Below are 24,365 nucleotides of genomic sequence, written 5' to 3'. Positions count from 1 at the left end.
AGTGAGCTGAGATCCGGCCACTGCACTCCAGCCTGGGCGACAGAGCGAGACTCCGTCTCAAAAAAAAAAAAAAAAAAAAAAAAAAACTGTATGCAGTATAAACTGGATAAAGTTTAATGTATTGTTGTCAGAGTTCAAAACCCTCACGTTTGACAGAAAGCCCCAAACTTTGAACAAATTTCCCAACATTTTCTAGCATTTTTACAAAGACCACCACCCTTCTTATGTGACTTGAGACAGTGATCCATACAAACAGGAGACATGTCTTTAATGAGCTCCAAAAACAGTTTTAAACTCCCAACATCAACCAATCTGCAGATTCTTACTAAGAAGGGTATTTGGTACTAAAAGTCATTTTATCTTTGTTCTCTCACTTACTTCTGAGGCATTTAAGCAAAAGAGGAGTTTGATGTTAAGGAAGTTGACTAAGTTTCAGGAAAAAAATAAACGTAAGTAACATGGCAATTTGTTCTAAGTAAAAGCAACCCCTTCAAAACAAATACAAAAATAAGATGTTCCCTCCTACAGGACCAAAAAAAGAAGGCAAGAATACAAAAAGAAAAAAGGATTTCAGGTGGAGAGAGTGACGACAATAAGCAAAAGATGACTTACTGCTGCCCAAGTGAATACAAACAAAATTTCAAAAGCACATACTCTAAAAACTGGTAATTCTACTCCTAGATTATCCTACAGATAATAAAAACCATTGCTACAACTTGTTAAAAAATTTTAAAAGAATGTTTCCTGTGACTTGCTTTATAGAAAGAAAGAGACTGAAAACAATTAACAGAAGAAGAGTTAAAGAGAGTACTCTCATTTCCCAGAATACTTTACAGCAAGCCCTTGAAAAGAATGGGGCAATTCTGTACTCAGTGATGGGGATAAACTCATGAGATGTGTAAGTGGAAAAAAAAAAATCAAGATACAGAACAGCATGTACAATGTGCTCCCATTTCTGGGTATCTTTTAAGAGGACAATATAAGCACACAATTGCATTTGCATAGTATGTATCCAGAAAAACACTTAAGGCATAAGATGGCCAGGTACAGTGGGTCATGCCTATAATTCCAGCACTTTGGGAGGCCGAGGCGGGCAGATCACTTGAGGTCAGGAATTTGAGACCATCCTGGCCAACACGGTGAAACCCTGTCTCTACTAAAAATACAAAAATTAGCCAGGTGTGGTGGTGGGAGCCTGTAGTCCCAGTTACTGAGGAGGCTGAGGCAGGAGAACTGCTTGAACCTGGGAGATGGGGGTTGCAGTGAGTTGAGATCCTGCCACTGCACTGCAGACTGGGCAACAAAGCAAGACTCCGTCTCAACAACAACAACAACAACAAAAAAAAAAAAAAAAAAAAAAGGAAAGGAAAGGAAAGAAAGGACAGAGAATAGGTGTGAATCAGGGGAAGGAAGAGAGAAACCCAGTTTGGATACATTTGTTGTATCTACAATCCTTCCATCTTCATTCTTTCTTCAATCCTCTGGCCATGTCGGGAAGTTTGCTTAACAAGCAGTAAATTATTTTGCCACATCTAGATTTTAAAACACAAAGGCTATTGGCAAAAACACATCTTAATGAAAACTTCAAGAGAATGGATTGAAGTACCATTTTGCAGGTCAAATTTATTCAACTAAAGAAAGTTCTAGATCAGCATGGTCCCCAGAATTTAAAAACCTATTCCTAATTTAAAAGTACATATGCCAACATTATCCCTTAAATTAAATTCAAGGAATAATTCAAGTCTAATTCAAGACTGGTCTAATGCAGGTCCAATTCAAGATTCAGGACTGAGAGCCCTGTCAGACCTGGCCCCATCTACTTCCAGCTTCAGGCCACATCCCAGTCTCACTCTGACCACAACTGGTCTTTCAGTTCCTCAAACCTGCCCTGCACTTCTGTCGCTTTCAGAATTTTTTGCATAGCCTCTTCCCTGGGCCCAGGACATTCTTTTACCAATTCTCTTTATGGTTAACTCTAAAAAAGATATACAGGGGATTGCAGCCCACGTGTCACTTCAGGGAAGCTCCAATGGCTGCCTTAAACTGCTCTGGTTCCCCCCATCACATCCCCCGAGAAACACATCTTTTGAAGGATATATCACAGTTTCAATTCTGTAACTGTGAAATCAGTTGTCTGATGTCTATTTCTACCCACCCCTCCCCCGCCACACCCCCCAGCTAGAATATCATCTGCCAGAGGCAGGAACTGTCTCAAAATCTCTTAGCACAATGCACAGAACAGGCTTATATACAGAATAACCTCAGAAATATTTGTATAATGAACAAAGAAGGTTTGTAATATGTATGCTATTTGTAATATCTGTGAGATGAACAAAGAAGATTGGCCAATATGAAAGAAGATTACATTTAAGGTCTGCAGCTTTAAATCTATCTTTAAGCAGGGGAAATGGAAAATACTGCAGAGTAAAATAAAACCACCAGATAAACAAGCCCGAAACTGACCAGGATAGGAAAATAATGCCAATTACACTTGAATTCAGTTAAGCAGCAGCCTCTGGAGGAAGAAGAAGGCTATAATAATAGTATCCAAAATAAACAACTCTGTAATTGATCAACTAGTCAGAAGAAATTATCCTAATTCAAGATCTTATATGAAATATAAAGTGTTATACAGAGAAGGATGAGGGAAAAAGACACTAGGAGATGTATCTAATGTACAGTTGTGAGTTCAAGTGGTTTATGCAATTTAAAAGAATATCTGGCATCACTACTTCTATGCACTCTTCTGAATCTGTCTTAAATGCACTATCATTTAAACAAAAACACAAAAGTAGTCTGTCCTACTTTTTTCCAAAGAAGTAAATATACAGAAAGGTTTTACCATAAAATGTTAGCAATATTTCCTGTAGATTATAAATGACATCAAGAAACCATAAAAAAAACTTCACCGTGGCCAAAACACACTGAAAGCCAAGTCAAAAGACAATTGATAGGTGGGAAACGTTTTTGCAACTCAAAATTGAAAAAAAGAGCAAGTCACTGTGTGACATAGAGTGCTGAGAAAAATGGGTAAGAGAAAGACCAAGGTCTCCAAACACAAACAAGAAAGGATATCAACTAGGCAGGTACAGAAAAATACAAATGGCTCTCATAAACATGAGAAATGATGCTTATCCACCCCCTCGAGAGAAATGCAAAGACTGTACTAATATGTCACTGTCCATTTACCAGACTACCAAAATCCAGTTTGAGAAAACCCTCTGACAGTGCAGTATGGGGCCACATCTCTCTCATATCCTACTTATGGAAGTGCAAATTGTACAAGCAACATCTATTCAAATTTCACGTATATAGGACATTCGACACAACAATGTCACTTCTGTGAATTTACCAAGAAAGGCAGCATCAAAAAGTGAGGGAATTCCTCTACTATCAGCTTGCTTAGCTAGGTGTCAATTCTGGCTCTCCTACTCTCTGGGGTATGACTTTATGCAGGTCCCAACCCTCTCTGAGTCTCAGTTTCCTGTCTGTAAAACAAGGATAATATGCTACTGGCTACTTCACAGACTGATGCAAGGAGTGAGTCAATATAAGGAAATGGTTGAAGACAGTGGCTAGGAATTATCCCCTCTGATACACTCACCCACATATACAATGACCTATGTTCAAGGTGACTGTGACACTGTGAGACAAAAGACTGAAAACAAATTAAGTGCACAACGGTAAGAGATACACACACAATGGCTTACCATGCAACCATTAAAAAAAAAGACAGAAAAAAGTCTCCAAAATATAATTAAATGGCGGGGGAGGGGCAGCACAGAATATAGTATCGTACACACCACCTTTTGTGTTAGAGGGAAGGGGATCAAATACCAAGTGATGTCTTTCCTGTTCAAAAAAATTCAATTAAAAATATTTTTTAAATGAGGCATTATTTCAAACCTCAGGGGAAATTATTGTATGTACTTACAAATGTATAGACTAGTGGTTCCCAAATTTTGTTGCTGAGTCAAAAGCAACATTGGAATTTCTTAGAAATTTTGGAATTGAATTCCCTTTGCTTGTAAGTGCTGAACTATCAGACACCTTTTTTAACCTCCTCCTCTTCCAAGGAGCTAACAGAGGAGAAAGAACCCTAGCCTGGGTGTGAGGCCACCTTCCTGGAAATCCCACCTGTCCCATTTACCAGCACTATTCCCTGGCCAATAATTTAACAGCATTTCACCTGAGCCCCAGATCCTTTGTTTTTAAGGAGGCACACACTACCTACTCCCAGAGACTTGCTATGAGACTCAAACGAAGTAATTTAGCTGAAACCACTCCATAGATGCTCCCCAAGCTGCAGACTTCAGAGCTGGAGATTCTGGGCAAAGACTGCTTGTTATTCTACCTGTCCAGAAAACGTGTCTGCACATACTGCCCACAGCTTCCTGTCTGGTGCTCTCCAGCCCTGCATGGCTTCACACATAGCACTGCGCCAGACTTTCTGGAAGCCAGAGATGCCAGTCCATCTTCCGAGGGCATGACTCCCCACAGATGCTCAGACATTTCTGAGCTAGAAGCTTCCAGGGAAGGCTGCACAGGATGCCTCATTCAGATTTCCTTACAGTAGAGCCACAAAAGCCAGGTCTGCTTCACACAGGTGAAGTGGTGACCTAAAAGTCCTGCTGCTTCGTCATGGGGGCTGGGAAGCCAGTCTGCATACCTTCTGAGGGCAGAACCAGCAACACTGGGATGCTCAGAAGCTGGGGACCAGGAAACAGGGCAGCAGGTAAAAGGTCTCCGAGCCTGCCAACAGCTTCAGGGAAGAAGGTTAGAGCTGGGGTCAGCAGCCCAAGGGCACCGGGCTTAATAGCAGAGGGGAGGCAAGGATAATACCTTTGGATCACAGAAAAGCCTGTGATGTTTACCTTTCAAACACTAATTTCCCAGGGGAAAAACTGCTAATTTTGTCTGGTACGAGAATAGTATGGTGGTTATAAAGTCCTTATCAGAGAGGCAAACTGAACCATTTATGGTGAAACTATTTCAAGACTATGTGTCAATAATTGGTGAAGCTGGTTTGTGGATTCACTCTACTTTTGTATATGCTTGAAAATTTCCATAATAAAATAAGCTTAAACAAAAGTCACTATCATCATAAAAATAAATTTCACAGCAGGGAAATGTGAGAAAAGTATTCTCACAGTCTGATTGCATGCCAGACATGCAGGGCCACGAGATAAGGCCTCTAAATCACTAATGGGCAGCCATTTCTCCTCCCAGGGTATCAGCATCCTCATCAGAGTTGGGGCCCTTGAATATCAAGGGACCCATGCACGCTTCACCCATCAAAACTGACTGGCACTGCTCATGAATTCCTTTCTAGGGCTACTGAGGCATCCCAAGATGCTCCCCACTGGCTACATGGTGCAAGCTCTGTGTCAGAAGCAGCTGGCCTGGAAGATATTCAGGTGCAGAGCTTCCCATCTGGCATTCCCTGCAGGAAAATGTGCATCAGCCATAAATGCAAATGACAACAGGGACATGTGAGAAAGCATTCTATGGGAGGGGCTTCTGAGACAGGAGGAGGATGGATATGAAAGACCTCAAATATCAATCCAGCCATTCTGGGCTGCATGGGATGCTATAAGTGAGCCTGCTGCTTCAAACTGCCATGCCTTTGTCCATGCTGATCCTTCTCCTTGGAATGCCCTTTACTCACATTTTCCTGAGGGAATAAAAACCTTTGAGTCTTCCAATCTTCTGCTGTCTACAAAGTACTCAACAGCTGTCCAGGCCAAACACAGTTCCATATTCATTCATTTCTTCCTGGGCCAGCCCTGGGTCTGTCTGGCCCAAGATGCCTCACTACCCTTCTCTCCTGCTCTGCAAGGTACAGGTGACCTCTGCAGGCTGTATCTCCCAGTTCCCAAAGTCAGCCAATGAGATTCAGTCAATAAGAGGCACTAGCAAGAGATGGGAAGATGGAAAGGAGAACTTGGGGTATTTCTCCCCTTTCTCCATCTTGGGCAGCACCCACATCTCAAGGCCCACTGCGGTTCCAACCTCTTCTTGGTGACCGTAGCCCCTGGGCTCTGATAACACTACTTCTTCCCTTTATCCTCCAGAGGAGTTGTGGGAGCAGCATTCTGCTCCTGCTTATCCCTGGGTTGTCTCATCACCCACCCCACTTCAGCTTCTCAGCAACTCTACCACTTGGATGACCAATCTCCGAACTACATTCTTCCCTCTCAATTCCACATGGTTTGTTTTCCTGTGTGAACACTGAACGATAAATTAGCCGTCTTCCTCCACTCGCCATGAGGACACTGCCTTCCCACAACTCTCCAAAAGACTCTGAGCGCCTTCATGGAAAGCACAAGGTCTTCCTGGGCTTCGGAAGACAGGAGCCCAAGGCAGGGCCCTCAGTTATTGTTTATACCCTGCCTTGCTATCTTAAAAGGACATCTCAAGCGCATGGTTAGCACTTAGGATGTACACAAAAAATGTTGGGTTAAATGAATGCATGGGTGCCTCAATCTACACAAGTTAAGGAGGAAGGCCACAAGAAGAGAAGACTCTTGGAAACACCTTTCAGGGACAGAAGGAGGATTCTTTTGACAGGAAATTGATAAGGATTTGACACCCAAGAATTAAAACAACTGCCCAGACTATAGGGCAAAGATTTGTATTACGAATTTTAAGACAAACAACAGCAGCAACAACAAAACAGTGCTATATTACAAACTCCTACAAGGAATTTCATGAACACTTACTGCTGCAAGTGGTCTTAGAAATACAATGTAGTGTGGTAAGAATAGAGGCTCCCAAGCCGGGCTGACAGATCCTACCCCCACCACCTACCAGATGAATGACCCTGCCAAGTTAACTTCTCTGCACTCCCATTCTCTCCCTGGCCCTGTGGTTTTCTTTCAAGGGCTACATCAAGGTAGTGCACATTGGTCATTAGTCATTCATTATCGATAGCATACTTCAAGGGTCTCAAACTCAACTGCCATCAGAGTGAGAAATAAATTAGTATGTGAAGCTGCAGAGGTGAAAAGCAACAGAGGGGCCGGGTGCAGTGGCTCACACCTGTAATCCCAGCACTTTGGGAGACTGAGGCGAGTGGATCACTTCAGGTCAGGAGTTCGAAACCAGCTTGACCAACATGGTGAAACCCCATCTCTACTAAAAATACAAAAAATTAGCTGGGCTTGGTGGGGGGTGCCTGTAATCCCAGCTAGTCAGAAGGCTGAGGCAGGAGAATCGCTTGAACCTGGGAGGTGGAGGTCTCAGTGAGCAGAGATCGTGCCACTGCACTCCAGCCTGGGTGACAGAGCCAGACTCCATCTCAAAAAAAAAAAAAGAGAGAGAGAGAAAAGAAAAGCAACAGACGGAGGTGATGCCTGCAACAGAGTAGAGGGTGTGCCCTTGCTCAGGCCTTTTCTTCGGAAGGTCTTTCACAACTCTAGAGTCAAACCCCTCACCTGTGGGCCAATTGCAAGCTGCCCTTTTGCAAATCCTGAACTCTAAACACACTTTTCTCAGGAAGCTGTGGCTTGTGAAAAAAGACATGATTGATGTCTCGTCCTGCAGAGAAAGCGAGGCATAGAGGCCCAGTTCTCCCAGTACCACTGCAGGCTGACGAGGAAAGGAGACATAAAATAAGGGGTTTGGTAACATGTGGCCAAGTAAAGGTAGACACCTGAGACCTCCAGTCAATAATGACTTCCAGAGAGGAGGAAACTAGGAAGCTGGTGTGGAAGAACAGGAAATGTGAAAGCAAACTGAGAGCCACTGAGGAAGAAGTGGAGGCACCATCCTGAGAAGACTCCAAAGAGCCCCGCAAAGGAGGTGATGCCGTGTCGGCTTCTTCCCAGACAGCAACCTGGTCTCAGGTTTGTGGGGGAGGAAAACGGAAAAGGGAAGAAATGGGCAAGAAGCAAATCTATGATCATTGAATTGAAAAGGAAAAGGAAGAACCATGCTGAACGCACCCTGAAAGCTTTCCTAAGTCACATCATTTATCCCCAAAATTGGAGAGCTAACATACTATGATCGCTTTTTAGAGAAGAGGGCAAGATGGCTTAGAGGTCAGCTAAATTGCCCCAGGTTCACACAGCAAGGAAAGGGCAAACACAGGTCTTCTAGGTTTTAGGACTACCAGATAAAATACAGGAGGCCTGGTTAAATTCGAATTTCAGATAAACAACAAATAACTTTCTAGTATATATAGGTGCCATGCAACATGTGGGACATACGTATACTAAAAAATAATTCATTGTTTATTTCTAATTGAAATACAGTTGTGCATCCTGCATTTTTACTTGCTAACTGGTACTCCTACTTGGTTTCCAAGTCGCTTTCCGTTATTACACGTTCTGCCAAAGCACCCTACGGTGGGAAAATCAGAAAGCAGTTAATGAATAAAATTGAAAGGAGGGAAAATTCACACAGTCTAATAGAGAATGCTAATTTGCAACATATAAAATAAAGAAGCATTAAAAAAAAATAGAACCTATAGAAGACTTTGAGAACTGGAGAAAGAATACACTGTAATTATGGAAAGCAGTAAAGCCTACCGGTTTCCATTTGTGGCCCAACAAGCAAATCCCAGTTCCCTTTACACATCACTGTCAGGCAGCAATCACCCAGAGCTACAAGGCTCTGGGCCAAGTAAGAACCAACCACGGAAGGGATGACTGTCATTACCCTAATCTTCCTTACCTGAAAAAGAGTTCAATGAGGTGTTCAGACAAGTAGCAGAGAGGGAAGCAGAGAAACCAAAAGGCTCCAATAGTTTTGGCTAGAGCCCCCACAACTCTGATGGACAGACAACAGCAAAAGAGGGAAGGGCAGTCGTGAGCTTACTTTAACTTGTTTATTTACAATGCAAGCAGAGTCCCTCAATCAGATAAAATATCCTCCTTGCCCTCTCTTACCATCCCAAAAGTCAATACAACTAAAATATTAATAGTAGTTTGGGGAAAAGCATGCTCCTTAACCTTCAAAAAGTCCCCAGGACTGAGAGCAATCCAGCGGCAACAAAGAAAAGAGGTCACTTGAGGAGTCCCTGGTAGAGAAAACTACTGCCTCCCACAGACCACCCTGGCCCATCACCAGGGGTTGTCCTTCCTTCATTTGGTTACTGCAATCCTGCAAAGTCAGTCCATTTCAAAGATTCATGTTTTGGTTTCTGTTCTTTAAATAAGCAGCTAAGGAGAAGTGGCACTAGGGCGTTGCCCATCAAAGTCCACCTTCTAGAACCCGTACCCCATGAAAGGGGTCAAAAGTGTCAATCAGAGAGGCCAGCTTTGACAGTCTTCTGTCTGCTGATAGTACGTTAGTCAGAAAACGTGTACTTTTTCAAAAAACACAGTGGAAAGAGCTCTGTAACTGACCTACAGGGAAAAAAACCAGATCTTTTAGGAAGTGTGTTTACCTCCTGCAGTCCTGTTACTTTTACACAGCCACACAGACTGGTATAATCCTGGCTCACCAAACACTCGGACACCCGCTCAGTTCCCAGGCATCCCCAAGCACCAGAGAAACATCAACAGTTAGAAGCCAGGTTGGGAGGCTCCCCAGTCTACGGTGCCTCAATCATCCCCGCTCAGCTTTCAAGAGGTTATTTTTCTATCATCATCTTATAGGATTATCTAGAGCAGGACTGATTTTGAAATGTATTTTGGAGGACAATAGAAGGGGGTGGGGAAGTACTAATAATATTTAATATCATTTTCTACAGGAATAAGTCACACATTACCCCAAAACTTTCCTCTGTGTATCATCTCATTTGATCTTCATAACTATGGGATGGGAGCAAGATTTGTGTTAACTCTACAGTCTCTTACCAGGTAAGTAACCAAGGCTCAAAGGCCCTAAATGCAATATAACTTAGCTAGTAGGGTAGCTAGAACCTCAATTAATACACACTTAAGTCCTGTAGGGCCTGTATGTCCTCTGCTGTGCCGCACTCCTTTCATGTCATCCTGCTGCCCAGCACCAATACTGAGGGAGGGGGGTGGTGCCGCCCAGGAAGCTGACTCTAAAACTGCAAATAATTTCAGATACTTATGCAGACCATTGCACAGCAATAAAAAGAACTACCACTATATGCAACTGCATGGATACTGTTTAATATTAGTGAATGAACTAGGATAACCAAAGAATCCAGATACGTAAAATACATACTGTATAATTCCATTTATATGAAGTTCAAACACTAGCAAAACAAATCTATTAAATATATTAAGTCAGAAAAGGCTTACTTTTTTGGGGGGTACTGACTGGAACAGAGCACACGACAGTTGCAGGGGTGTTGACAATTGCATGTATCCTAAGCAGGGTGGTGGTTACACCAGTGATTTCATTTTTAAATTCACTGAGCAGCTGGGTATGGTGGCTTATGCCTATAATCCCAGCACTTTGGGAAGCTGAGGTGGTAGTATCGCTTGAGCCTGGGAGCTAGAGATCAGCCTGGACAACACAGTGAAACCGTGTCTCTACAAAAAAAGTCCAAGAAAAAAACAGCGGGCATGGTGGTACATGCCTGTGGTCTCAGCAATTCGGGAGGCTGAGGTGGGAAGATCGCTTTCAGCCCAGGAGGCAGAGGTTGCAGTGAGCCGAGATCGCCCCACTGCACTCCAGCCTGGGTGAAAGCGTGAGACTTTGTCTAAAACAAATACATACATACATACATACATACATACATACATACATACAATGAGCACTGTTCGGTAAATTTGTGCATTCAAAGTTTGTACACTTTACAGTAAGTATATGGTTCTCCACTGAATAGTTTACAAAGAAGAAAAGTGCGCACTTCCCAAAATCCATTCCACAAACTTTATTGAACAGCTGTGTTAAGGTTATGGAAAACACAAATGACTCTTCAAATGGCAGAGTCTTTACATGGCAGTCACCATGCAAGGTACCGTCCGACTGCTGTGTTCAATACCTGCTCTACTGCTTACTGCAATCTTCAAGGGGTTGCCGGGACTCCCCGTGCCTCATGTCTTTCATCTGTGACACTGAGATCACAAAGGGTTGTGCTGAGGAGTCAATGAATCCCTAAAGGTAATGTGTTGAGAACTGTACCCAGAAACACCACAAGACTGCAATACGTGGCAACTGTTATCATGGAATAAGACAGGTCATCCTACTGATGATAAATGACAAAATACCTGCCTTCAAGTATTTCATTAAAAAAACACAAATAAACATCTGCACTAAGTAGCCAGAGTGGATCTCCAAGAGGCAGAAATGCTCTTACTGTTCCCCCGCCGTTCTGTAGTGAGCTCCCGAAGGGAATCCAGGCGCACAGCCTAGAGTTGCCCAGCTGGGCACTGCTCTCCTCTCATCCTCATTTTTCTCTGGGCATTCAGGTTCTGCCTGGGTGTGGGAGGAGTGCCTTGTCCAACCATTACTCAGCCCCTACTTCTTTTGAATTAACTTCGATTTATCCTTTAGATCATGACTAAGAAATCTCCTCACTTCAGAACCTGCGCTCTGACTCTGCTTCCACTCCTGGATCAAATCCGGGCCCACCATCAATGCCACCAGCACAACATCATCCCAGTTGTTATATACAGGCACACTGCCTGGCATACAGCAGACACTCATGTTTGTTGAAGAAAACTAAAAAAACTCACTTGTACTGTGCTAATCAGACTATTTTTAAGTAGAGATTGTAACATAAATGCAAAGGAAGAAACTGATTCCAGGCCGGGATGGGGGCGGGGGGGCAGGGCAGGAATCCATAAGGCTATGCCATGTGAAGAGGTGGCAATATCCTGGGGTACGCTAAACAGGGTGCAGGAGTGGAGTAGACCAAGGCTTAACTGAAGGGCAACTGAGCCAGAAAGGGGAGCACAGACTATTCCCCATGAGCTGAAGGCACCCTTCTCTGTTATTATTTCTTTTCCAAGACAGGGAGTTTGCTACCCTGGCAACACTCTCTTAGGCCCAGCATCTTGGGAATTTGCTGTGGTAATGGGGCAGTCCTGACTATCCTAACAGAACAGAACTGCACAGGAACTTCTAATAGGAAAATGCCCACAACGAGACGAAGATAAAACTGTTCCTGGGCTGGGCATGGTATCTTATGCCTGTAATCCCAGCACTTTGGGAGGCCAAAGTGAAGGGATTGCTTGAGCCCTAGAGTTCAAGACTAGCCTGGGCAATATAGTAAGACCCTCTACAAAAAATAATAATAATAATGATGCAGGAGTGGTGGCACATATCTGTAGTTCCCGCTACTCCGGAGGCTAAGGTGGGAGGATCACCTGAGCTCAAGAGGTCAAGGCTGTAGTGAACTATGATGACAACAATACGCTGCAGCCTGTGTGACACAGCAAGACCCTGTCTCAAAGAAAACCAACCAAACAAAAAGGCCTGTCCCTAAATTAATTTATATGCCATCTTCCCACAGACTGTAGAAGCTCTGAGGTCAGACCTGGGCTCAAATCCCAGTCCCATCTGATAGCCATGGGACCTCAGGCAAGTGATACAAGCTTTCTGGGCCTAAATTTGTAGGCTTATGGCTATGGATAAACAGTAGTACTGATCGTATAGGACTGTGGTGAGGATTAAATGAGAGGATATACGCAAACCCCTTCCAATAGTTCCTATCCCATAGTAAGCACTGGATAAACATTCACTGTTATTACAGCCACACAAAAAGATTTGGAAGTGGGACAATGGTGGTGAATAAAATTCTATAAGCTTTCTTTTCCTTCAAACCTTTTAAAACTCTGTTTACCTTGTACCCAAAGAGGTCTGGCCTTAGCCCTTGACTTTCTGGAGGCAATTTGTAACCCTTTGGAAGGTTATGACTGATAAGAGTGTCTTTGTTTACCTGAGGGCCTTGGATCACACTGGAAAGCCTAACAGTGTGATTCAGCCTGAGTGCTTTGGGCCATGTGGTATCAGCACAGCCTTCTCAGGGCCTGGAGACTGAGATCTGCCCTGTGGATGGTCGACCATGTTTACGTGATGGAGCCCCAGTAAAAACTCTGCACCCCAAGGCTTGGCTGAACTTCTCTGGTTGGCAATACTCCATGTGTATTGTCACATGTTGTTGCCAGGAAAGTAATGTTGTGCACACTCCATGGGGACAGGATAACTGGAAGCTCCACAATGAAAAACGTTCCTGGACTCTGCCCTATATGCTTTTTCCCTTGACTATTTTAACCTGCATCCTTTCCCTGTAATAAACTGCACCTGTGAGTATCAAAATAAGTAATTTTAAAAATAAAATCACAGTTTATTCCAACTGCTATCAAGGAAATTAAATGCATACATTTCATTTAAAAAATAAAATAAAAAGCAACCATCATCTGTGAGGTGTTGGGGGGAAGGTATCAGGGGAAGACCCTTCCCTCCTGGAGGACAAGCTCTCGCCATGGGTTATTCCCTCATCCAGCATCTGGGGGATTACTGGCACCAAGCCCAGAGCTCGGCATAGGGCTAGGGCACTGCGCATTTGCTGAGTGATAGAAAAAGAACCATATATGGGACAGCTAACAGGCAGTACAAACTTAATTAAATAAGAGATCAACACTTAAGGTCTAAATTTATAACTTCAAGACCAGGACAGTAAAAAGCAGCTAGAAGATTTTGTAGACTAGTGTAAGTCTTTCTTTAAAAAAAAAAAAAATTAAAAGTCACTAGGAATAGAGGTTTACCAGGGAGGAAAAAATGGGTATTATTATTTAATGGGTACAGAGTTTCCATTTGGGATGACGAAAAGTTCTGGAAATGGATAATGGCGATGTTTGCAAAACATTGTGAATGTACTTAAAGCCACTGAATTGTATACTTACAAATGGTTAAAATAGTGAATTATATGTTGTATATGTTTTTACCACAAAAAAAGAAAAAATGCAAAAAAAGTCACTGGTACTCTTCTCTGGGTACCTAAGGTATTTCTCAATATAAACTCCATGCATGCAAGGTTCAAAATGGCATAAAATAGTTAATATACTTTTCAAGTGACATAAACCCTTACCAGACAGTGATTTGAACCTGAAAAAGTCTAACTAACTCTACTTTATGGAGAATACACTTAAAACAATACTCTTTGGTTAACAAAAGCATTAAAATCACCTAGTCGATTTTTTCCTCAAAGATTAGCGGGGCTACTAAATGAAGTGAAGACACAATGTTTTGACTCAATAAATGTCTTTGTTTAGATAAACTCTGGTCTAGTGAAGAACTCCACCCCATAAAAAACATCTCTCAGTAGAATAAGTTATCATTTCAGTTGGTATATTAGGATAAGTTTTTTGTTTTTTTTTTTTTTTGTAGATGGAGTTTCACTCCTGTTGCCCAGGCTGGAGTGCAATGGCGCAATCTCGGCTCACTACAACCTCCGCCTCCTGGGTTCAAGCGATTCTCCTGCCTCAGCTTCCCGAGTAGCTGGCATTACATGCCCAGCTAATTTTTTGTATTTTTAGTAGAGAAGGGGTTTCTCCATGTTGGTCAGGCTGGTCTCGAACGCCCGACCTCAGGTGATCCACCCGCCTCGGCTCCCCCAAAGTGCTCGGATTACAAGTGTGAGCCATCGCACCCGGTCTATTAGGATAATTTTTTAAGAGTCAAGCTTGCATACAAGTTTTCTATATGAAACTCTAGGTATAATTATTTTTCTCCCAAATCGGTCCCTTTTAGCCTCTCTAATTCAATCTCAACAAGCAGATAGCACAAAAGACTCAAACTGTTCACTTATAGAAGCAACACATGAAGTGTTTAACACAGGTAACTAGATTTCTAAGAATTTTCTTTAGTTCACCCATAATCCCTGCTGCTTTCATTCTTTTACCCTCTTCCTTCCTCCTATGGAAAACTTTTTGAATTATGACCTATGCCTGGCTGAACATCCCAACTCTGCTCTGCGGTACCAAGTGGCCTCATTTGATCCTCAGTGCCCTGAGATGCCCTGGTGAGCATTACCCAGATCATTCTGGACACACACCTGGCACCGCCAAGGCTGGATTGATCTGGAACAGATGCATGGAAGATTAGCCCATCAATCAGCACAGCTTTTGTAAAAAACTAGAATTCAAAATTGCCTATAAAATAGTATCTCTAATTTTACTGCAAGAAGTCTTTGCTTTCGGATAGTTTCAGATTAAAAACTTGAGAAATTCAGTCTATTCACCATTATTCCACGAAGGAAACACGGGTGGGCCTCAGAGTATGACAGGAATAGAGGGAAAAAACCACCTAGATAATTTCCATGTACTGACAGATGCAGATTATGAAATTAAAATATCAATGACATTTCTTTTCAATCATCATCACATAAAAACGAAAATTAAAAACAAACCAAAAGCCTCCCGGTGCCACCTCAGCATAAATTGAGCAACAGCTCTCCCCATCTCTGCCTTACAAAATAAACTACAAGCTAATTAAACTGCGAATGAATGTGATACACTGTTTTCCTTAAAGATATTCACAGAGATAAATGAACTTCATTTGGGAAGCTACAAGGTAAAATTCCCCTCCCTGGGAACCCCTACAGGAGTCGGCCTAAGCTTCCCTTCCTGCGTCCATGTGGGTGTTGGTTCCTTCTGCATGCACTGCACAAGCCCCAAAGCTGGAGAGAAAGACTGTTTCCCTCTGCTCTGTATTCCCTACAGCACCAGGCCAGTGCCAGGCTGAATGAAAGTCTAGTGTTATCCTCGCTATGCTACTGGGAGAGCCCTAACATTCCTTTTGGATATTTCTATCTAGCACGCAGTATTATAAGCACTTGACGGCTGAATCCTATTTCTTTGAGGCTATATTTATTTTATTTATTACATGCCATTTTGTACCTTACTGAAGAAACAAAGGCGGGGGCAGAGAGGGAGACCAGAAAATCTCCCAGCAACAAACAAATAAGTATTGTAATGAACTGCAATCATTACATTGCACTCCATATGTCTGATCTAGGAAACAGTAAGTAAAGGGGAGGGTTAATTCTAAATGACCATCAATCATATTGTTAACCCTTTTTTAAAGAATACTTATCCCTAAAGAGAGAACATACACGAAGTGACCTTTGCAATTTACTGGTATCAGGGTTGGAATAGACTTCACAGCTGTGGATTTTACAATCATAAAAGATAAGAAAATTTGACAGCCTTGGAGAAGTAGGAAGTATCTGCAAGTTAACGCCACCCCAAGATCCTGACAATTAAAAATATTTTCCAGAGGATTAGTTCCTCTGTCAAGAAAAATTGCAACCACCACCAAGCAGGAACATACTGAACCTGTGAACATTTACTCTGCCAACTTTGACAATAATTCAATATACCTGAAAACAACCACATTGTGATTGAAAACAAAAAGCAACACCTACCCACTAAGGAAAAAAGTATACAGAGGGGACAGAAAAGATTCCTATTATTTCTTACTCAGCCTGACTGCAGTTCGGTAGTTTGTATTAGCATTTTGAAGTGTAAACATAATTATTTCGGCAAGGCATGATTTAAGGAAAACACACACACACAAATACACTGTGGTGACACTTGTGTCTCTGCAAGACACAAGCAGACATAAGAATTCAACAATCCCCCTACCCTGTTTTCAGATGCTTCCCCCATCACTGCTACAGGTTACCAGTATTTATTTGCATTAATGTATCCCCCTGCAATAGGCCAGAGTTGTTTCCCAGTAGGGCATTTCAACATTAAAGAATCATAGGAAACACCTGGAATGATCTGTCACCATCACCAAAACCAAAGCAGCAAATCTGAACACTTCCGACGGGGCTACTTTTTCCTCCAAGCCTTACTCAGAAACACTTAGAAAGGAGAACCTGAAAATACTTTGTCCTCTTTCAGATAAAATGTTATCAGGAGCACCCAGGTACATGCTAAAAGGTAGCCCACATCACCCAAAGCAAGAAGGCAAGGGCACACTGATTGCAATGGTCCCCCGAAGTATACAATGTATCCATTCACATATCTGGTCTGTTTCATCAACTATGGTAAAGAAAGTGTTTGCTGTTGTGGCAGGGGAGTGGCTCTATGAAGACAAGGTCCTGGACAGAGTGTTGGCACCTTCACGGCAGAAAGAAACAAGTACACACATACCCGTGCCTCTGGAGCCAGCTCAACAAATTTCTAAACATTTCCCCCATGCCAAGCGCTGAGGAATGCGATGAACAAGGCAAATTCTGCCCCCAAAGAAATTTACACATGAACTGGGAAAGATCTCTGCAGCCAAGTGTCAGTGACAGAGGGAGGTCTATGGAACCACGTAAGCAGATGCATACCCCAGTGTGTGGCTGACAAAGAGGAAGTATCAGGGCATACAAAGGGGTTCAGGTGGAGAAGGCAATACAGTCTACTTCAACTGACAAAGTAGAAAGGAGGGGAGGAATACAGAAGAACATTTAAGGGGACGAGGGGCACCACTGAGGAGTCAGAGGAAACCTACTGAAGTTCTGGGTGCTAGTAGTAAAGGAGTGAAGTGAGAGCTTAGAGAATGCACCCTGGGCTAAATGCATGTAAGGGGTGTGGCTGTGAAGCAAGCAGGACATTCCAATCATGCAGAGCCTAGTAAATCACCAGAAGGTTTACCTGAATCCAAGGGCAATGGGGAGTCATTGAATATTTTTAAGCAAGCAATGGCTACCTCCGATTTTTGCTGTAGACCAGCCTCTCTGGTCCCGAACAAGAGTCACCACAAACCAGATACTGTGAATTCTCTAATGGATTCCCCATCTCTAGCAAATAGGAGAGCACTGTGAAAGACTGTCATGACCTTTAAAATTTTAGCTTTTGGCTGGGCGTGGTCGCTCATGCCTGAAATTCTAGCACTTTGGGAGGCAGAGGTGGGTGGATCACTTTAGGCCAGGAGTTCCGAGACCAGCCTGGACAACATGGTAAACACCATCTCCACTAAAAATACAAAACTAGATGGGCATGGTGGTGCATGCCTGCAGTCCCAGCTATTAGGGAGGCTGAGGCATGAGAATCACTGGAACCTGGGGGGCAGAGGTTGCAGTGACCTGAGATCACACCACTGCACTCCAGTCTGGGTAATAGAGTAAAGCTGTCACAAAACAAAAGCAAAAACAAAAAAGTTTTTAAAAATTAAGTACAAATAGAATATGTGAAACACATAGAAGATACTTATAAATGTGAACAACTCGTAAATGCTGAAGAAATATGAGAAAGGCCTCTTTAAGAAGACTTGTGTACAGTTAGACCTAACTGTGAGGTCATATTTTCCTCAAAGTTGTGTCTAAAGTTGGGTGTTTCCATAAGAATCTAAGAAATACTTTTCTAAACGGGGGGAAAAAGATATCATACTCTCATCGTCCCATTTATAAAGGCAATATCGATTTGTATCTTCAGAGTCTGACAAAAGTCTTAAAAATTGAAAATAACATATTAGGCTTCCAGAGTAAATAATCCAAAACACACAACATCAACTATATGGCAGTTTTTATCAGTTAATGAAACCATTACACTGATGTTTAAAATAGCTAGGTTTTCTAATCATGCCAGACCAACATATTTTTCTATTCTAACTTCAAAACAGCTTGTACTTCTGTATTTCCCTAAACTTCTACAATAAAGGATTAATTTTACAGTCAGAGAGACACTTAAATATCAGTGATTTATTATAGGCCTTGATTTCCAAACCAAATACATACCAAAGGTCTGAAACTGCCTGGAAGAGGTACACACCCTAGAGAATCACCTGAGGCCCTGCTTATACACGGAGAATGCCAGCAACTAGTTGAGAACTTTGAAGCCATCCAATTACTGCCCACAATTGCATTTCCTCACTTTCTCTAAGACCACCACCCCTAAGACCACCACCCCTAAGACCACCACCAATAAGACCACCAAGCCCTAAGACCACCAAGCCCTAAGACCACCACCCCTAAGACCACCACCCCTAAGACCACCACCCCTAAGACCACCACCCCTAAGACCACCACCCCACGATAACCCTCACTACACTGAATCATATAATTCACAATCACATTCTCACTCATAGGACAAACCAACAGATCTGGCCTAACATACAAAAGCTACTCAAAAAGGTGACTATGCATTTGTTTATTTCCTCCACTCCAAAAAAAAAAAAAAAAAAAAATTGTGATCCATAATCAGGAGCCTGATTCCCCTGCTGACTTAATAGGAAAAATTGAATACTCACTCAAAATATTCTATTCCACTTTTAAGCCCCAGATAAAACGGCCTAGGGCAGGCTATAACTCACAGGTGCACCAGGCACTTGTGGACACGACTGAAAGACTTCTTACAGTTGATTCTCTCCCACAGATGATGTTTACTGCTGTTGTACAGATACTGAGAACACAGGCCCATGAAACTAGTCCTTCATTAAATGGGTAGTTTGACCAGAATAGCCACTTACATACCAGAAGAGACCATTGGTTAAGAGCTTCTATTAGCCTTTGGACTTGGCTTTAAAAAGGGCATAACAGAGATATTACTATACACCTATTGGAATGGTCAAAATCCAGAACACTGACAACAGCAAATGTTGGTGAGCAACAGCAACTCTTTTTTTTTTTTTTTTTTGAGACGTTGTCTGGCTGTCGCCCAGGCTGGAGTGCAGTGGCGTGATGTTGGCTCACTGCAACCTCTGCCTCCTGGGTTCAAGCAATTCTCCTGTCTCAGTCTCCAGGTAGTTTGGATTACAGGCATGCACCACCACCCCCAGCTAATTTTCCTGCACTTTTTTTTTTAGTAGAGATGGGGTTTCACCATGTTGGCCAGGCTTGTCTCGAACTCTTGACCTCAGGTGATCCGCCTGCCTCGGTCTCCCCAAAGTGCTGGGATTACAGGTGTAAGACACCACGCCCGGCCCCGCAAAAGCAACTCTTACTCGTTGTTGGTGGGAATGAAAAACAGTGCAGCTACTTTGGAAGACAGTTTGGCAATTTCTTATAAAACTAAACATACTTTTACCATATAATTCAGCGATCATGCTCTTTGGTATTTAAACAAATGAACTGATATCTTTCCAGACAAAACCCTGCACATGAATATTTCCAGCAGCTTTATTCATAATTGCCAAAAGGTGGAAACAACCAAGATGCCCTTCAGGAGGTGAATGGATAAATTATGATCCATCCAAACAATGAAATACTATTTAACCCTGAACAGAAACCAAGACATAGGAGTTGGGGAACATGGAGGAAACTTAAATGCATTTACTAAGTGAAAAGGCTGCATACTGTATGATTCCAATTACATGACATTCTGGGAAAGGCAAAACTAAGGAGAGAGGAAAAAGACAGTGGTTGCCAGGAGTTAGCAGGGAGGGAAAGATGAACAGAGCGTGGAAGACTTCCACGGCAGAAAAACTGCGTAATACTATAATGGTGGACATATGTCATTATACATTTGTCTAAACTCATAGAATATACAAGACCAAGTAAACTCTAGACTTTGGGTGATAATGATGTATCAATGTAGGTTCACTGACTATAACAATGGACCACTATGATGTAAGACGTTGATGGTGGAGGAGGTCGTGCCTGTGTGAAGGCAAGGGTTATGTGGGAAATTTCTGTACTTTATGTTCAGTGTTACTCTGAAGATAAAAGTGCTCTAAAAAGTAAAGTCTATTAAAAAACAAGTGGCGGCAGGGGAGACCGTCTCTTCCCCAGGGAGTGACAAAAGGCAATGTGCCTTCCTGAACATGCTCAAGGAAAAAGAAGGCCACAATCACCTTTAGTGCTCAAGAACATGAACGTCAATATCACAATTAGAACTAAAAAGAGCCAGAAAGGCAATTACCAGAATTATGGTACCATCTTCCCTTCAAATTAACTACAACACTGAAAAATCTAACAAGGTCTTCACTTAATTATCAGAAACTTCCTTGACTGCCACTAGCAAGGGTAATGCTTAAGTGAGCAATGTCAGGGATTGTACAGCTTAACCCTGATACAAACTACTAAAGTGTAGTTCAATGGACTCTCTGTATTCACAGACCCATTTCATGGAGTCACATACATTTCTCCTCCCACATTACATACCTGAGAGGTAAAACGCACCCCCACAGAATCTGGATCCTAGGTAGGTTAACACCTGCAAAATCTTGAAGGAATCTATTTTCTGCATTTATCATTCAGCTCCTCGGTAACAACTGCCAAGTATTAGGAAACCAGGCGAACCACAAGCACTTTTTTTATTTGTCTCCCTGAATATATTAGTCAGAGATTAAAGAAGAACTGAGAGGCTTCTGCTACTTGTGCAGTGTCATCTAAAACAATTTTAACTTTACTCATTAACACCACACGACATTTCACAAAGTATATTCGGCTGGATGTCAGTTTTAGTTAAGGGTAAGTGCTAAGAAAAAAAGCCACCACCTTACAGACTTTTCGAGCTAAGTACTCAGAAGGCCTGTGATTTTAAACACTGGGAATGAACACATTTGTTCCTGCAAAGCCAACATGTGTAAGAACAGTTTACAAACCTACTTATAGTGCGGTCGAAGTGTCAAACAGATAACCCTTTCATAGTCTCTGCATCCCTCATTCCTCCCTCCCAAACAAAACCAGCCTGAATTGCCCATTGCATGCAAAAGGCTATTTCACTTCATGCAAGTTTTACTACTTTCCATGGTTCACAACCTCCAAGAGACTAACCCTCTCATTGACTGACTCAAATCTTTTTTTTTTTTTTTACTCAAATCTTAAATAAACTGCCTCCACCAACTTCCCTCTCTTCTTAACCCCCACTCAGCAAAGACATCTCTGTCAGCCAAGAAAGCTGCATAGGACACTTGGAAGTGGCTGCCTCTGCAAACTCCCCGCCCCCACCCCCCTTCCTACCAAAAGGGCACTTCAAGAACTTGACCATCTCACATACAAGTTGCTCCAACTCCATTCTCCTAAATTGGATTTGAGCATGAAAAGTTTCTTACTGATCACACTTAACTTGCAACTTGCTTTCTACACGAATTAAGAATGCCATCTAGTTCTCATGTATGAGCCAGCACTGGGGGTATACACACTCGCGCACATATATACACAGGCTCCTCCACCGAAGGCTATTTCCTGGCACAAGGGGCATCCTAAACTTGCCCCATTTCCAAGGTGTGACCCTCCATCCCCAAAGTCATCCCTTTTTCTTCATTTCAAAGTTCAGCCTAATCCGCTATTTTGCAGCAGCTATGGCAATTTATCCCCCTTGATTTCTTGACATTTTCTTCTCTGCTCCTGGCTGGGAAACTTCTGCTTTGAATACAGTTGTCTGTGTGGGGATCCTGCATGTTAATGATGTGGTGAGCTGGCAGGGATGATAGGTGAGAGTACACAGTGTACTTTTTCTAGTTATGTTTCGCCTCATCACTGCTATACGGGCCTTTCTAAACGCCTGCCACACCAGGAAAGACCTACAGACCCAAGCTTACCCTTTTCTAGGCAGCCTCCAGGGACCAGGTAGACACAGAACTGATGGCCTGTTCTCCAGTATCTAGACTCAGAAGCAAGATACTCCTAACCACTCTACGAATGAAGCAAACACAAGTACCTCTGGCTCAGCCAGGGAATCAAAGTCGCTACCCTTCCCCTGGTTTCGGCCCCAGCCCTGTCCAGGCCTGAATGCTGCACTCTCCTCGCAGTAAACCGTCCACCCTCCCACCCCAAGGCAAAGAGCTTCCAATGGAGGTGGGAGCATTAGCGTGGTACCCGCCCTTCCCTCTCGATCCTGGCCAGAAAACTCCACTTCCCGGATTCCCGGCCACTCTCTCCCGCCCCGTACCCGAGCGATCCAGCTAGTGCCGTACAGATGCCAGCTTAGTACCCAGCCCAGCTGCGAACCCCCACACTCCGGGCCAGGCCCCAGTAAGAGATCCCAGCTCCCTCTCTCTCCCCCGGACTGGGGTTCCCCAGATTCTGGACGCACCCCTCAAGCATGCTAGGGCTGAAAAAAGTCCTACCCCGCCCCCCAGCCACGCCGCCAGCCTCCAGCCCAGCCCCGGAGGGGCCTCCTGTCCAGAGGCCAAAAGGGACCATGAATGGTTGCCACAGTAGCCTTCCCCCGCACCGCGCAAGGGTCCTCAGCCCCCCGAGGAGGACAGACCCGCGTGGCCCCGAAAGGACACCTCCCTCTCCTCCCGGAGGCCAGCAGGTCTCCGCAGGGAGTGTGGTCTCAGAGGGTCCCCGGGAATCTGGGGAAGACTGGGGGTTGCCTGGATTCGGGTGCAGCCCCTCCCGGGCCGGGCGGAGGTTGGCGCTGCGGCGCGCCCCCGGGGGGCACTCACGATGGTCACGCTGGCTTTGCGCAGGTCGCGGTTCTCCTCCTGCAGTGCCTTGCACTTCAGTTTGTAGGTCTCCAGCTCTATCTTCAGCACCTTGTTCTCTTGCTGCAGCGAGGCCAGGCGGTTGGTGAGCTCCTCCAGGCGGAACGGCGAGATGACAATGCCCCCCGACTTTCCACCGCCGCCGCCTCCCCCGCCGCCACCGCCGCCGCCCGAGGTAGACGAGCAGGACGACTGCATGGCGGCCGAGCTGCTGCTGTTGCCCCCCGCCCCGTCCGTGTCGCTCTCGCTGGCGCTGTCCGCCATGGCCGCGGCGGGCTGGGGAAAGGAGGAGGAGCAGCAGGGAGGCGGCGGCGGCGAAGGCCGGGCTGCGAATGAGTGGGCGCCGGGCGAGCACAGGGGAGCGCCGAGCTGAGCGCCTGGCACCAGGGCGCAGACTCGGAGCGGCGGCGAGAGAAAGAGAGGGCGCTTCCCGCTGCCAAGGGACCTCCTCTGCCAGAGAACAGAGACCCCGCCCGGGCTTGGGCAGTATTGCACTGGGGCTTGCTCCAGCCGGGCCGGGCGCGCTCGCTAGGCCGCCCAACAGAGCTGGCTGAAAGCTCGGGGACCCGCCCGCCGCCGCCTGGTGACCACGGGCGGGCTGGGAACGCGCAGGCACTGCGGGTGCGGGAAAGCCAAGGACTGCCCCCGCACCACCAGCTCGCCAGCCACACGTGTTCCAAGGGAGGGCCTACGAGCCCCCTGATCTAAGCCCGCGGCCGCCCAGCCTCTTCCGGGCTCGCGCCCGCCCCAAGAAAAAAGAAACCTGATGCCCCACCAGCCTCGCAGGTGCCGGGGACACGTGGAAAGGTCAGCCGGGCTCTGGCGCCCATCCTCTACCGTGTTGTGGCCCCATCTTCCGCCGACTGTGCGTTCGTGTGTCTCCCTCTATCTGTTTCACACATACACGCAGTTTTATATTCTCAAAAGCAAGGTGTTTTTGACTGGGAAGGCTTGGATAAATCTAAGAGAACAAAGTTCCTCTACAAGAGGCCGAAGAGGATGAAACAACAGCAGCCGCAGGTTAACCTTGTTAGGAAAGAATTTGCAGGAGAGACACACACACCCCCTTTAATAACCTCATAAATCACATTGCGCTCAATTGTTTAAACAAGGTGCAACTGTTT

The 24,365-nt window shown here is 44.3% G+C and overlaps 1 protein-coding gene across 1 annotated transcript in view; it reads right to left on the bottom strand.

Annotated features, from left to right (window-relative positions):
- The window catches only part of CCDC6 (coiled-coil domain containing 6), a 122,581-nt gene extending 98,445 nt beyond the window's left edge, over positions 1–24,136 (bottom strand). Inside the window, exon 1 of the mRNA XM_017889911.1 lies at positions 23,203–24,136. Within this exon, the coding sequence (XP_017745400.1) occupies positions 23,203–23,505 (303 nt within the window). The 5' untranslated portion in view covers positions 23,506–24,136. The remainder of the gene's footprint in view (positions 1–23,202) is intronic.
- Between the last annotated feature and the right edge of the window lie 229 nt (positions 24,137–24,365).

The sequence above is a fragment of the Rhinopithecus bieti genome, unplaced genomic scaffold (assembly GCF_001698545.2).
Source record: "Rhinopithecus bieti isolate Rb0 unplaced genomic scaffold, ASM169854v2 scaffold_18620, whole genome shotgun sequence".
Taxonomy (NCBI): domain Eukaryota; kingdom Metazoa; phylum Chordata; class Mammalia; order Primates; family Cercopithecidae; genus Rhinopithecus; species Rhinopithecus bieti.
The sequence above is the reverse complement of the archived record's forward strand: the minus strand, read 5'-3'. Positions and strand labels throughout refer to the sequence as shown.